Here is a 13,497-nt window from a genome sequence, read left to right as displayed (position 1 = left end):
GTACGAAAAGGATATACGACAATAATTTGGCTCAGACGTGAATGAAGATGAATACATCTCTCCCCGGGAAATTGGTATGCAGTACACGTCTGTCCCTTAAGCTCTAGCCATCAGCAATTCCAATTTTCTTTCTCGACACAAGTTTCCAATTTCTGCATACTTGGCCTGTACCTCTAAAATCCTAAAATTAGAAATGCCTGCTTTCACAGGTTGAAGGCTTGAACGATATAGACAGTTTGGTGTATGAATTGATTGATTGATTGATTGATTGATTGACTGATTAAAAGATAGTGTAGTTAGATAAATAAATAATAAAGGCTCTAGTACGGTCATACGGGAAAAGAAACAAAGAACAAAGAAAGAAAAGAAAGACATAGGATATGTAAAAAAAAACTATGCGAAAGGAATACGTTAATGTATGATAACGAGAAACATTCAGGGAGAAATGGAGGTTTGCGTGTATGAGAAAGAGATAGAGAATGGCGGAGAGCATAATCGAGGGATAAGATTGAACTGTGTATAAAGATGGATGGGGAAGCAGAAAGAGAACGAGAGGAGGGAAGGGAAGACAGACAGACAGATACATACATGGACAAATTTAGAGATGGAAAGACAGAGGGTTAAAGGCATAAGCTGAAGGTGTATAACGACGACATCCAACCATATTCAGAGAGCGGGAAGCCTAGATAAATGACATCGAATCTTTGCGTCAATCGATTTTGAAAGTGATACAGGTGGATGAGAAAAAGGGAAAAGCCAACCATAGTTATCTAGTTACTTCAATCTACAGCTTGCGTTTATTAGTCTCATGAAAGGTACTTCAAGTGGTTAACGAATATTGAGTAGGCCTATGTTTAATCATGCGGCTTGTGTATTAGGGAAATTGTGAACTTTTTAAACTGAAAGGGTGATAAAAATGGCAGTATCCTTTTGACTGATTGAGGTTCTATTTGAGTGCATACTTATCCGTCTGCCCCGGAGGAAAACAATAATTAAAAGTTGGAATCCTCATTCCTTGCACATCAAATTCGATCAATCAAAACTATACACAATCATTGAATAAAGATTGATATTGATTTAACCGACATTATTTTCTATTTTTTCAAATGAGAGTATGTCGTAAGTCCCCCCCCCCCCCCATCACCAAATTATACTTGAATCTTAACATAAGTGATTGAGACACAACGAAGAAGGGTGAACAGCATTCTCTCTCCCCTGACTTCTCTTTACCCATTAAACTAACTTAAATACTGGACTTTCACCTAGACGGCAAAGTTCAATTCATTATGTTGTATAGATGCAGGCTACTCTGATGATAGTAAATTGCTGAATTAGCAAATGATCTGTTCTCATAGACCATAGCTTAATTCTCATCGGAGTGTAAAATTGCACGCTGCGTTACTTAACATGTACGGTGCTTGTTTACCAAACAAGTTCACTGTCATAGGCTATTGCCTAAACCATGAAGCTTGCATGGCAAAACCCTCGTTGACAATGTATTTTTAACAGATTACGTTTCATGTATGGCATAAAAACAATATTCTTAAAAAAACCCAGAACGCTTTGAGAGTCAGATGCACTTTTAATCACCTGATTGTATGCCTAAAAGCATCGACGGCACCAAGATAATTTATGTTTAAATTTGGGGTGGAGCTAATGACAATTGCCTTTGTAAAGCTCGGGGTGAAAAATCATGTACTCTTTAGTAAGCGATTACAACAGGGGATTCCAGCCACTGGATAAAACTTTTTACATTACATAAGGGGTACGATTTTAATAGTTTCCTTTGAAACAGAACATCAAATCCTGTGACCGTCAATGATTTTAGAAAATGAAGGGCTCAGGCATACTTTTTTCAATGAAAATAGTGAAGGATAAAAGTGAGAAATAGCACACATCTCGTGCTTGAAATAGCTTGGTAACAAATGAATTCTTCCACCATGGCTTAGGTTTGAGCATGAGAAGATCTACTATAAATATTTAAAGGCTTTCTGTAAGTTTAGTGAAATGAGGTTTAAGTGAGCCGTCTTCATACAGTTTCTAATTAACGCTCAAAAAGTGCAGGTCGGTGACTGATACAAATGACCACACGAAATTTCATCGTTCATATATCAAATTCCTCCCTACTGATTTGTGGGCAGCCAGAGCGACAGAATTTATGCATAAGTAATAGACAAACTCCTCCCCATGGAATTGGTCTTTTTGATAATAATTATGAGGAGCGCAAGGGATATGTCAATATTGTTCAAAATGATGTTTGTATTTCAAATGTAAACTTGATGTAATGTACTAATTGATCGTGTACCCGACATTTTTATAATTGAGGATCCTTCAGGCTATTTCGAAAAAGTGAAAAATATTCCCCTCCTGAACAGTGATATTCTGGTTAGAACGTTTTCTTCTACGGTTGTAATATGCATGCATTTGAAAAGGTTAAAAATAAATTTTTGAAAATATTAAAGAAAAATTGTGAACATCTGCTGCTTATAAAATGTTAGTGAGAATGGTTCCTCTTTTTGCAATCGCTTCAATTCTTCCACTTTTGGCAGAGAGGTATTTTAAAGCTTAAACATATCGATTGTTTGTTTCATCGTATTAAAAGCAGAAACCTTATTATGCATGTATACATACAGACGCACACATATTTCACATCGTGCAAATCGTTGCAAGATCAAATCTTTACATTTTGAAATAAAATCATCACGGTTAAATGTGTAGATAAATATAATACATCTAGACATGCTCCACTACTTCATCAATTAAAAGTAAATTTAGGGATAGTCTTGTAAGACTAACCGCTAAATACACAAATTATTCTAAACCACCCCATCTTGAACCCTCGACCTGACCTTATGAATATTAGAGGGTTTCAGGTCACAACGTGTTCGACATTACTCATCGTTATGAAGATGAATTTTGTTACACTGCCTTGAACATAAATAAATAAAAAGACTTCCTCCCTAGAGGGTCCGCTGGTTGATGAGTGAGTGATGAAAGTTAATTATTATCTCGTTGGGACGTCAGTGTCATCAAAACTACATCACCAAAATAACCCTAAATTAGAGTAGATGACAGGATTTACGAGGAGCAATGCCATGCCGAATTTTATGATTATAGTAATACTGGGCGTAGGTTTTTATGAAATTTATCATAAATCCTATGTAAACATGTAAGTCAACATTTAAAGAATGTAATTGATTATATAATAATGTTTTTTTATGGACACCATTGTAATACCCCCCCCCCCAATTCATCATGCGATGCTTGTATAATTTTGCCAGTTATTTTAATGATGACCCCTACATTGTATTGTATTGTATTTATTAACATTTATTTCCTTCTCAACAGTACAATATGAAACACAATGTATATATACATGATATATGTAACAATAAGGGAGTTTACAGATAGCACATGGTACAAATGACCCCAAATATCCACAGATCTTTTACACATGGAGAAGTTCCACTTTGAGCATATTAGAATAATAACTGCCAAAGTCCTAGATGTGCTTCATGAATACCTTTTGTTTGCCCTCTTGAAAAGAATACTTCCACCTGCGTATCATAGAATGTACCGTTGGTGCATAAATTAATAATGTTACATAACTTTTATGAGCGCATATCCAGTATTCATCTTTGTGGGTTTTACCTTTTTGGTAGAAATTACCTTTATCTGCCTATGTGCAGATTGTATCTGTAAACTCCCTTATTATTTTAACATAGAGTATACAGTAAATAATTCAGATACGGAAGGATACATAATAAGACAATGCCCATTTCTCGTGATCCAAGGATCTACAGGTCACAACACGATTGGTTCAGTTTTTGAAGAGAAATGAGCATGATTGAGACAATCGCATTGACCGCGTATGATGACAGTTTTAGATAGGTAATAATAATAATAATAATAATAATAATATCGAATATTTAGGAGCGCTAGTACCTTAGCGCTTACAAATACAAATATATGAAAAGAGGACAAAAATGTACGGTACCGAAAGTATATCACATAGATCATTGGGGAAAAGGGTGAGTTTTGAGGGATCTTTTGAAGGTGGCAAGACAGGTAATTTCCCTTATGGAAAGAGGGGTACTGTTCAAAGTTTTTGATGCAGTTTTTAATTCTGTATACTATAAACAATGAGATTAGTTTTACAGGTTCTGGTTCATTGGTTCACATAATCTCTTCCGCCATATTATGCATCCAATCATACGGACATTGCTCCTCATAAAAAACCCAATTAAGTGGATGATGTTAAAGTTTACTATCATGACGCGGAAATTGCTCCATTAAGAAATTTAATCACGCAAAATGAAAAGGAACCATGTCGTAAATTTCTTATACAGATAATTTTTGATTTGATGTCGCTATCTTCTTTTTCACATCACCTATTTTCTCACTAATTAGTAACTTAAATTGAAAATAGGTAAACGAGAAGATTCTCTCTCTCTCTCTCTCTCTTTCTCTCGCTCTCTCTCTTTATCTCTCTCTCTCTCTCTCTCTCTCTCTCTCTCTCTCTCTCTCTCTTTATCTCTCTCTCTCTCTCTCTCTCTCTCACACACACCCCATCCCCTCCCCTCCTCTTCCACCTCTCTCTCTCTCTCTCTCTCTCTCTCTCACACACACCCCATCCCCTCCCCTCCTCTTCCTCCTCTCTCTCTCTCTCTCTCTCTCTCTCGCTCTACATGTACATGTGAATGTACTGGGCTTCATTCAATATTCCAACTTTATATGAAACACGATAGCAAAATTTTCTTGTTTAAAAATATATGCATTGCAAATAAAAAATTCTTGAGTGCTTTGTCTATTAAAAGATAACAAAGAACTACAAATAGTGATGTATGAATCAAAATAGATCTCTAGTAAATAAGAATAATATGATTTTCCCTAAACTATATAAGGTTATGGATGCATGATTAAACTTTGGTCAGTCAGTCACGAGTGTTAATTGCATTTCAGAGTGAAGAAAAGAGATGTTTTACTCTTGAGAAAGTCATACGTTCTTTATTCACCGCTTGCTAGATAACTTAGTACTCATTACAGAGCTATTACTGAGTTGAATTTGGCCAACCCGGTTAGAGTTGGGCACAATATTGCGAATTCTACTTTGATGGGCAAGCACAAAATAAAAGAATAAAAGTCATCTTGTAACCAAGTGAAACCAAGTTAGTCAAACCCCATACTTTGATGGCTCTGACTCATTACATGCGAAACCGCCTTCAATCTTATGTTAATCGCAATGTAAAATAATGTAGACAAAATTGCTATCTAGATTTTTGTATTACACTTTGATTTTTCAAAATATAGGCATTTGCATATGTCCATTCTATATTTTGTCTTCACGTGAATAAAGATATATTCTGACAATTGACTTAAACGGGTCACAAGGCTCAATGATATTACTATGTTTTGTGTTAATTGTTTCATTGTCTATCATGAATTCAATAAACTACCACAGCCTCCCTCTGAAGATCGCTACTTCCCTTCAACGGAACCTATAAAGTCGGTATTAGATTGCCGACACGAGTCGCTCACGTATTTTATAAATGGGTTAGGCCTAAACTTGGTGTTGGCGAAAGGCGATGCATTAGATAAGTGCTCCCGAATGGAAACCCAGGTACTCGCAATCAGTCTCCTGTCAACTGGTGTTAGAGATGAGAGACTTTATCGTGTCTTTGGACATTTACTTGTCAGTTTTCATTTATCATTTCCCTCACCTACTGACATGATTTTATTAAAAAAAAACAATAAAAAACACAAAGACATACACGCATCACTTTCTCAAAATGTAAATAAAGACATAGTATTTATTTATTTATTTATTAAAACATCTTTTAACAGGATAACGTTGATCAACTCTTAGGAGTAGTAAATCCCTTGGTGTCAATAACCATTTATGTTTATGATTTTTATCTAAAGTGATAATGCATGGTTACCTGATCATGCTCATGTTTGAGGATTGCAGGTTGCAAGGTGTTCGACATTACTCATAATTTAGGAAGATGTATTTTGTTAAAATACCTTGAAATACATGTTTCACACAAAGCATTAATATCCTAGTGCGCCAAAGCATTCGTTACCGGCTCTATTTACCTAGTTATCCAAATTCAAGTGTATTCTTGGTTATAAAGATGACAACGTAATGATTAATCCGTCATGAGTTAGGTATCCCTGAAGATGATTATACCGAATGTTATTATTTATCGGCTTTGTTTTAAGAGATAATGTTTTAACCTTTCAAACCCAAGGTTTCTAGAGCTCTGTGTCCATTGTTTTGTAAATCGTCATTCAACATTACATACATGACATTATTGTTTACTTTGTTTTACTTCAATTTCTACATATTCCAATTTTCTGTTAGGTCGTCCTGTACCTTTAAAGATCTCAAGTCTAGCCGTACACATAAACGGACCGTAGGCACACTGTTGATAAGAAATTAGGTTGTAAAGAACAGCATCAAAATCACATGCGACACTCCAAGTAAAAGGGTTACATGCTTTCCCATTATTCGAGTAAACTTCATCATCTAATGCGGGGGGGGGGGGGGAGAATACTCAGATTTGGTTAGGACGGGGATGTGCCGCTCAAGCCTCGAAACCCCTACCCATTATTAGGGGTAATTTTTCTCGAAAACAGACCCATTTTTCACATCGTTTAAGTGTTTTGGGGGGTGTTTGCATGGCAAACACCAGAAATTCTGCAAATTTTGGAAATTTTGAAAAAACGGACCCATTTTTAATGGAATTTTTTGTTAAAAGTGGGACCCATGTCCGTGGTTTGTGCTGGCAATGTTCCAGCGAGCGAAAATGAGACAACCGGAGCAATATGCAGGACGGAAACTCGAAATTTCCGAAGAGTTAATCTATTGAGCTTTTACTGATATTCCAATTCGTTGCTAAATATTAGAATTACCAATTACCAATACCAATTGTATCGCATAAGTCTTTGCTTTCCTTTGAACAAAGTCTTATATCATATCCGATAAGAGAAATAAATTATATTGTGTTCTATAGATTATGCTTAAATGGATAAACTACTGTCGATTTAAAAGCCCTCACATCAACAATCGTACCAACCGAATAGTATGTAATGTATACCTTCAGTTTGCCCAAGATAGATCAGGCAGCATGCGAGTACATCTCTTCAAGAGATAGGTCTACTTGAACATGGCATCTCTATTGCCTTTGAGTAGGTTAAAATGACCACAATTGGTCGAACACTCACCCAAACTTCATGTAAACCATGATGTAAGTGTACGGAGGGAAATCCAATGCTCATTATAATATATACAAGCACGGCAAAGCTTACACAAATACATGAGGGATCAAATGGACGTTCATGATGGATGGGAGAAAGAACAAAATGATGTATGTTAAACAATGCCTAGCTTATCATGACAATCAATACTTTTTGTTTCATGAATAAGTGAATTGATGAATAAATGAAAGGCTGATCGGATGATCGATCTGAGACGTAATACTCGAAATGGACCCAACACATTTATGTTGCTTTCCCCATATTTAATTTTGTTTTATGACTAAAGCGCTGAGCTTGTAATCTTTTTCTTAAGGCGACATTCCGCTTTTTATATTTCGTACATATTAGATTTTTAAACAAAAAGAATAACATGGATTTTAATTGCAAATCTCTCCGATTTACGAATTTAGTGAGGATTCGATGTCAAAACGTAAAAAAGAATGTTACTTCACTTCTAATCACTAGATCTAAACGTAATCGTATATACCTGTTCACTTGACTTAAAAGTGTTTACAGAGCTCTCCACTTGCAATGCTATAGCAGGGTAAGATTTGACCTTTTTGAATTAACGCAAAATTTAAGAAGATGTTTTACATATTGAAGAGTATCTGGGCTCTTACAATCATGAGAGAGAGAGAGAGAGAGAGAGAAAGAGAGAAAGATGAGGGAGATGGGAAAGGGGGAGGGAAGAGAGAGAGAGAGAGAGAGGGATGGAACTAGTAAGACAGAATTATATAAAAAGATGAAATGAGATAAATTAAGAGTGAACTAGAATATTATAGATACTGGAAAACAAGAGAGAGAGAGAATGAGAGAAATAGAGAGAGAGAGAGAGAAAGGGAGAGAGAAATAGAGAGATAGAGAGAGAGAGAGAAAGAGAGAGACAGAGACAGAGACAGAGAGATGCAGTGAAAAGGTAAGAGTGTATGCCATGCCAGATAGAGAGAGACTGACAGAGACAGACAGGAGACATCTGTGTGATGGGAGAAAAGGAAAACGAGCTCTATCCGGAAGCTCAATTTGTATTCAGCAAATGAATCGTCGTCGCTACGAAATTGAATGAACGAAAATACGTGAATCATTGAAAACGACATATGAATTGGCTTGTTTCCACTAAGTTTTCTTCATTCTGTGAGATTGATCTAACCCAGATGTGAAAACATTTTTACAATAAAATGTAAATCTCTCACTCACTCTGTCCACAATTATACAGGATTACTCTATCGGGATCGAATTATTGTATATATTTGGCAGTGGAGCTTCAGGCAACAGACGAATCACATTAATTGGTATCTTATATATTAGTTTTACGAGAATGCACCGTTAGTTAGGTACCAGACTGACCCGATTGTATGTGGGGAAGAAGAAAGAAAAAAAAAATCGACATTAGCAATAAGTGCTATCCCGTTGGAATTTATAGTCCTAAGTGGATCTTCATGCAAAAGAGGGAAGAGGACAAACGATGTCATTCAAATATTTGTATCTGGCAAAAAATGATTTATCGTCTAATTCCTTTACAAATGATACTTCTAATGCGGTCGATTTTGCTATTAACATTTTACAAAGTAGAAGAAGAAAAAATTGTCTTAGACTGTTGCCCATAAAATGTGAATAATTTTTCTTACCTCATTTCATGAAATAATTGTGACAATATGATTTTTTCTTGATAACAAAAATATCGTTAACATCTTCCCAGAACTTTATCAGTCTTTATTGATCAGAAAAGTTTTGAAAAGATATGAACAGCAGTGTATTTCGGAATGTTTTAGTTTTGTAATTATGACCTTGTGGGTATTTGGCATTGCTGCAACCTCTACTGGCGTACTTTTAGGGGCTCCTACCCCTCCCCCAACAAAAAAAAACACAATGCTAACGTGGTTTATTTCTAATTCGATACCAGTGATTTACAAATGATGCTGAAATGACTTGATTTTTCCCTGGGCTTCCGGGGGCTCTGCCCCCTGTACCCCACCATGGGCCCTAAGGCGGGCCCAAATACTCATATGACCGTGATTAAATGCCTAAAACCCCTGAGCTTAATGGGGGTCCGCCACTTGACCCCCTACCTGAGCTTTGCCCATGGACCCCACGCCAAATTACGCTCCACTTGATTCGCTCGCTTTGATCTACCTGATCGTAAATACTTTAGCCCCCCCCCCCCCCACTTTGAAAAAATGTTCCGCGAGGCCTGCATGTATAACATGTAAGAGTGAAGTTGATGATGCGGATTTTGTTCTGCCTCCCCCCCCCCCCCCCCAGTTTTTGCTCATTACGCCACTGCCAACCTCTCATGCACTTTATATTTCTTCATTACTATAATAGCGACCATGACATCCCCTAAATTCAGTGGATAATGCATTAATAATTACTTGACAGTTATTACTAAGAGGTTCTGTTTGTTTTAACCCTGTCCTGGGTTTAACAAGGCATTGCTGAGGTAATCACAATAAGTAGGAAACTCACTCGGTTGTGTCGAAGCGAACACACCGGTGCCTCTCCATTTTGGATATGAGCGGTGTATAGCCTCTTAATTGGACTCCACTTAGAGCTGACCATTTAAAGGGTAGAAAAGTGGTCTTAATTGATAGGCAAGTCAGACGATTAGGCTTGCACCATTCGAGTACACTCGTGAGAATAGTAATGGCACAGGAACGCGATAAGTGTTTTTATCCACGACATGCACCGCATAGGGCATTTTTTGCTTTGAAAAAATAAAAACACACAGATTATTCCTTTTTCCGAAATAATCCTATAGTTCAATTAACTTATATTCAACTTTCACAATTTCCTCTTTAAAACATCGAAATACATTCTTTGATTCATCCTGCTATTCAGAAGATGTTTCATGATATTATGCATTACAGAAAGTGAACAAATTATTTTTAACTTCAATATTATCTGTCCTGTTTCCAGAGCCCATAATACGTCACAGTAATTAATCAACACATACATGGCTTTGCTACTTGATTCGACACCATTTGCACTCTGGAGGTTTACTGGAAATGACCATAATGATGATGATTACTTTAATCATCCACATAAATCAGATGATGGATGCCTGTACCGCGCAAGGAATCATCTTTAAACTATAAAAAATTACTCGGCTCACTATAATGGTGCTGCTCCCCCCCCCCCTGCTGAAAATGTATTTACCATCATCTATGGTATATTTATCTCGTCTGTTTTTTTTCTAGTATATAACCCCCATGAAACCTTCGGGCCCACATTATTTCTTTTTGAATTAATAATATTTATAAAAACTCTGAGCAGAGGTTGTGCATTATATATGTTGATCTAAATGATGTAGTCTACTTGGTAATGGTATATCATTTCTTTTAAAGCCTCGGTTGAACATAGCAATTTAAAATGTGATAGTATTTTTGTTTGAAACCCCAAGCACGGATTAAACACTCAAATAATGAAACAGTGCAGGTTAAGTATAAAGCCTTGACTTGAGAACAGAAATTCCCCTCAATAACGATGTTGAGAATGAATGAAGTGAAATAAAGACAAAATGATTCGGGAACTTACGGAATCGGCATTCCTCAGCGTCTTCCAGAACCTTGCATACTCCTGCTTCGTGAGTATCTTCCCAGCGCCCCTGTTATACAACATCCTCTCGAACCGCCTGACCAGTAGTTTTTGGAAGGCCTCATCGCTCTCCCTTTGCTCGTAGTGGTCCAGCAGGGTCCCAATCCCACCCAAGTAGATGTGGTTGTACATCGGGTTGGTTTGGTGGCCAAAGTTCTGGCGACGCCATGCTACGGAGTCGGCACGAGCCCCGTGGAAGGTATTGGCGATGCTGGAATTGATACGTATGTTCAGCCGCTGAAAAAATGGAAACCGGGAATTGTTGTTGCTCATGATTATTCGTGTGCTTCAAAAATTTTCTGTGAATGAATTATGATCACTTAAAAAGCTAAACAATATGTGTTTGATCCGCTCTTTATTCCGACGGTTCGTCTTCAGATTTGCTTAGAAAGACACTGCACATGTTGAAGTTAAAAAAACTAAGAAGTTCAGTTCGTCAGTTCTGTCTCCAATAAAGTTGTCAAGCAGTAATCAGCTTCAGTAAAAAAAAAAGAAAACATGTCAAGTAGAAAATATGCGTTCTCTCGCCCTCGATGACCTCACGTATTTCACCTAACGAATATAGTTCCCCATCGCATGAATTGTAAATTCCTGGCAATTTCCTTGATGAACTCTCTCCGCAACGAAGAAAATCACCCACTGCATATGTTTGCTACTCTTTCATTAAGATGGTATCCCTTCTCCCACTACTTTTATGCCCGGTAGAAACTTGGTTCCATAAGCATCCCGACTCCTGATTGACCGTCTGATCATTTTGATGTAACATCGAAAGCGCGGGATCTAGATGAGACGTATTCGCTGGCTTGGATGCGTGCATCCCTCGATGACATCAGTCAGAGTGGAACGCGACCCGCCCATATGGGATGTCTCGTGCGGGTGATGAAGAAAAAAAGTAATTGGTTCACCATTATAGTGCGCAACGTTAGAAATGCCATGCAGAGTAGTTTCAATGTAAATTTAATCACAGACCCATTCATGAAAGTCTTGAAATATATTTCTTCTCAGAATAGCCATCCTCCTTTTCATTCATTCGTTTTAACATATCTAATTTAAGTTTAAAGAGAAAGTTGAGTTCTGGGAAGAGGTGAAAAATAATTTGTGAGCGTCATCATTGTTATTATGCAAGTGTTGAAGAACATCAGATTAAAAAAATTCCCTGAAAAGCATGGCTCTTCAATGGCTTAATATTCTAAATATGGCATGAAACAGCATAAAATCGGGACGAATTTTTATGCCACATGTTTGTGTTGTACCATATACCTATTCCTGTGTACAGTGCTTGTAACTTTACCAAGACTGGGCGAAATTTCTTATAATTTTGATAATTCCAGAAGCTTGCAGTACACACCAATACTTATTTGCTGGATGATCAACCTTTGTTAATCGACTCCACACTGTTTCTTTCACAATGCAATCGCATGACCAGAACTCAACTTTATCTTTAATTCAATAGAATTCATTTAATTAAACTTTTTTGTTTGTGTGCGTGTGTGTGTGTGTGTGTGTGTGTAATTGGGTTTTTACAGTAGTGTGTGGTTGAAGGTGTTGGGTGTATGTTTAACGGGGGAGGGAATGGGAGAATAGACAATACATTTATCTCAAGTTTACTTTAATATTCTTGATTATACTTATGAAAATGTACTTTTGTTTTCTTTTTATGATTGCAATTTATGTTTAATCCAAATATCAATGTACATACCACTTTTGTTAAGAATGATTTGTACCATATGTATTTGATTTGTGAGAAAATAATATAAAATATCTTAAACAAAAAAAAAGGGGAAAAAAAGAAAAAAATTATCAATCAGATATGATTATTTACGTCTGGGGACCGACCTTTAACGTCACCATCCGAAAGACGTGACTCAGATTCAAACTGGGGTCGTCTGAGCCAGCCTGTAGGCGAAGACGGAGAGCTGACCAAGTGAACGTGCCACTAGACCAACTCACATCTCCCTAAACGCTGTGATGCAGTTTAACTATAATTATGTAGAACGTACCAAGTGCTAGTTATTGTTATTATTTTTTTTTCATTTTTATCGTTTTTATTAAATATAAATGAAATAAATTATATGGCTATCGCTATTATATCACAACTAGTCACTATCAAACTTGCCTATTCTTAAGGAAGTTTAAAAAAATAAAGGGATCGAAAGAATGGAAATTACAAAGCAAAAACTATCATACAATACATTTAGGCAATGGTTAAATAATCACGTAACATTAAAAATGAACCTATACAGAGAAAAACGGGATATTTAAAAATCAAATAACATTACGATCATTTAAGAAAAATTATACATTGATTAAAATGGAAGAAAAAAAGAAACAGGGTCATCTTCCGAGTCATAATACACTAACCGTCTGTCTCACTATTATGCATTGTGATAATCTTAAACTATATCTTACATGTATTTACAAAAGTAGGCTTATTCGAGACGCTATATACAGTATGTATAGTCATAGGAAATAAAGTCAAAGGGTACTTGTTATTCAGACTCGACCTGAAAGTGATGCGATGCGGAAGCTTACCTGATAATTATAATGGCATTTATATACCACACCACTCTTAAAATTGATTGGTACAAGCGATGGGCCTCCCGCTTTTCGGCATTAAACTTCGAGTCAATGACATTTCCTGCATTC

At 36.6% G+C, this 13,497-nt stretch overlaps 1 protein-coding gene across 1 annotated transcript in view; it reads right to left on the bottom strand.

Moving 5' to 3' along the window:
• Positions 1 to 11,630, bottom strand: part of LOC100890406 (transient receptor potential cation channel subfamily V member 6-like) — a 28,202-nt gene extending 16,572 nt beyond the window's left edge. The window contains exon 1 of the mRNA XM_030973423.1: positions 10,792 to 11,630. Coding sequence (XP_030829283.1) covers positions 10,792 to 11,124 — 333 coding nt within the window. The 5' untranslated portion in view covers positions 11,125 to 11,630. The remainder of the gene's footprint in view (positions 1 to 10,791) is intronic.
• Positions 11,631 to 13,497: the final 1,867 nt, after the last annotated feature.

The sequence above is a fragment of the Strongylocentrotus purpuratus genome, unplaced genomic scaffold (genome assembly GCF_000002235.5).
Source record: "Strongylocentrotus purpuratus isolate Spur 01 unplaced genomic scaffold, Spur_5.0 spur5_scaffold_6, whole genome shotgun sequence".
NCBI classification, from domain to species: Eukaryota; Metazoa; Echinodermata; class Echinoidea; order Camarodonta; family Strongylocentrotidae; genus Strongylocentrotus; species Strongylocentrotus purpuratus.
This window is presented reverse-complemented; position numbering and strand designations above follow the sequence as displayed.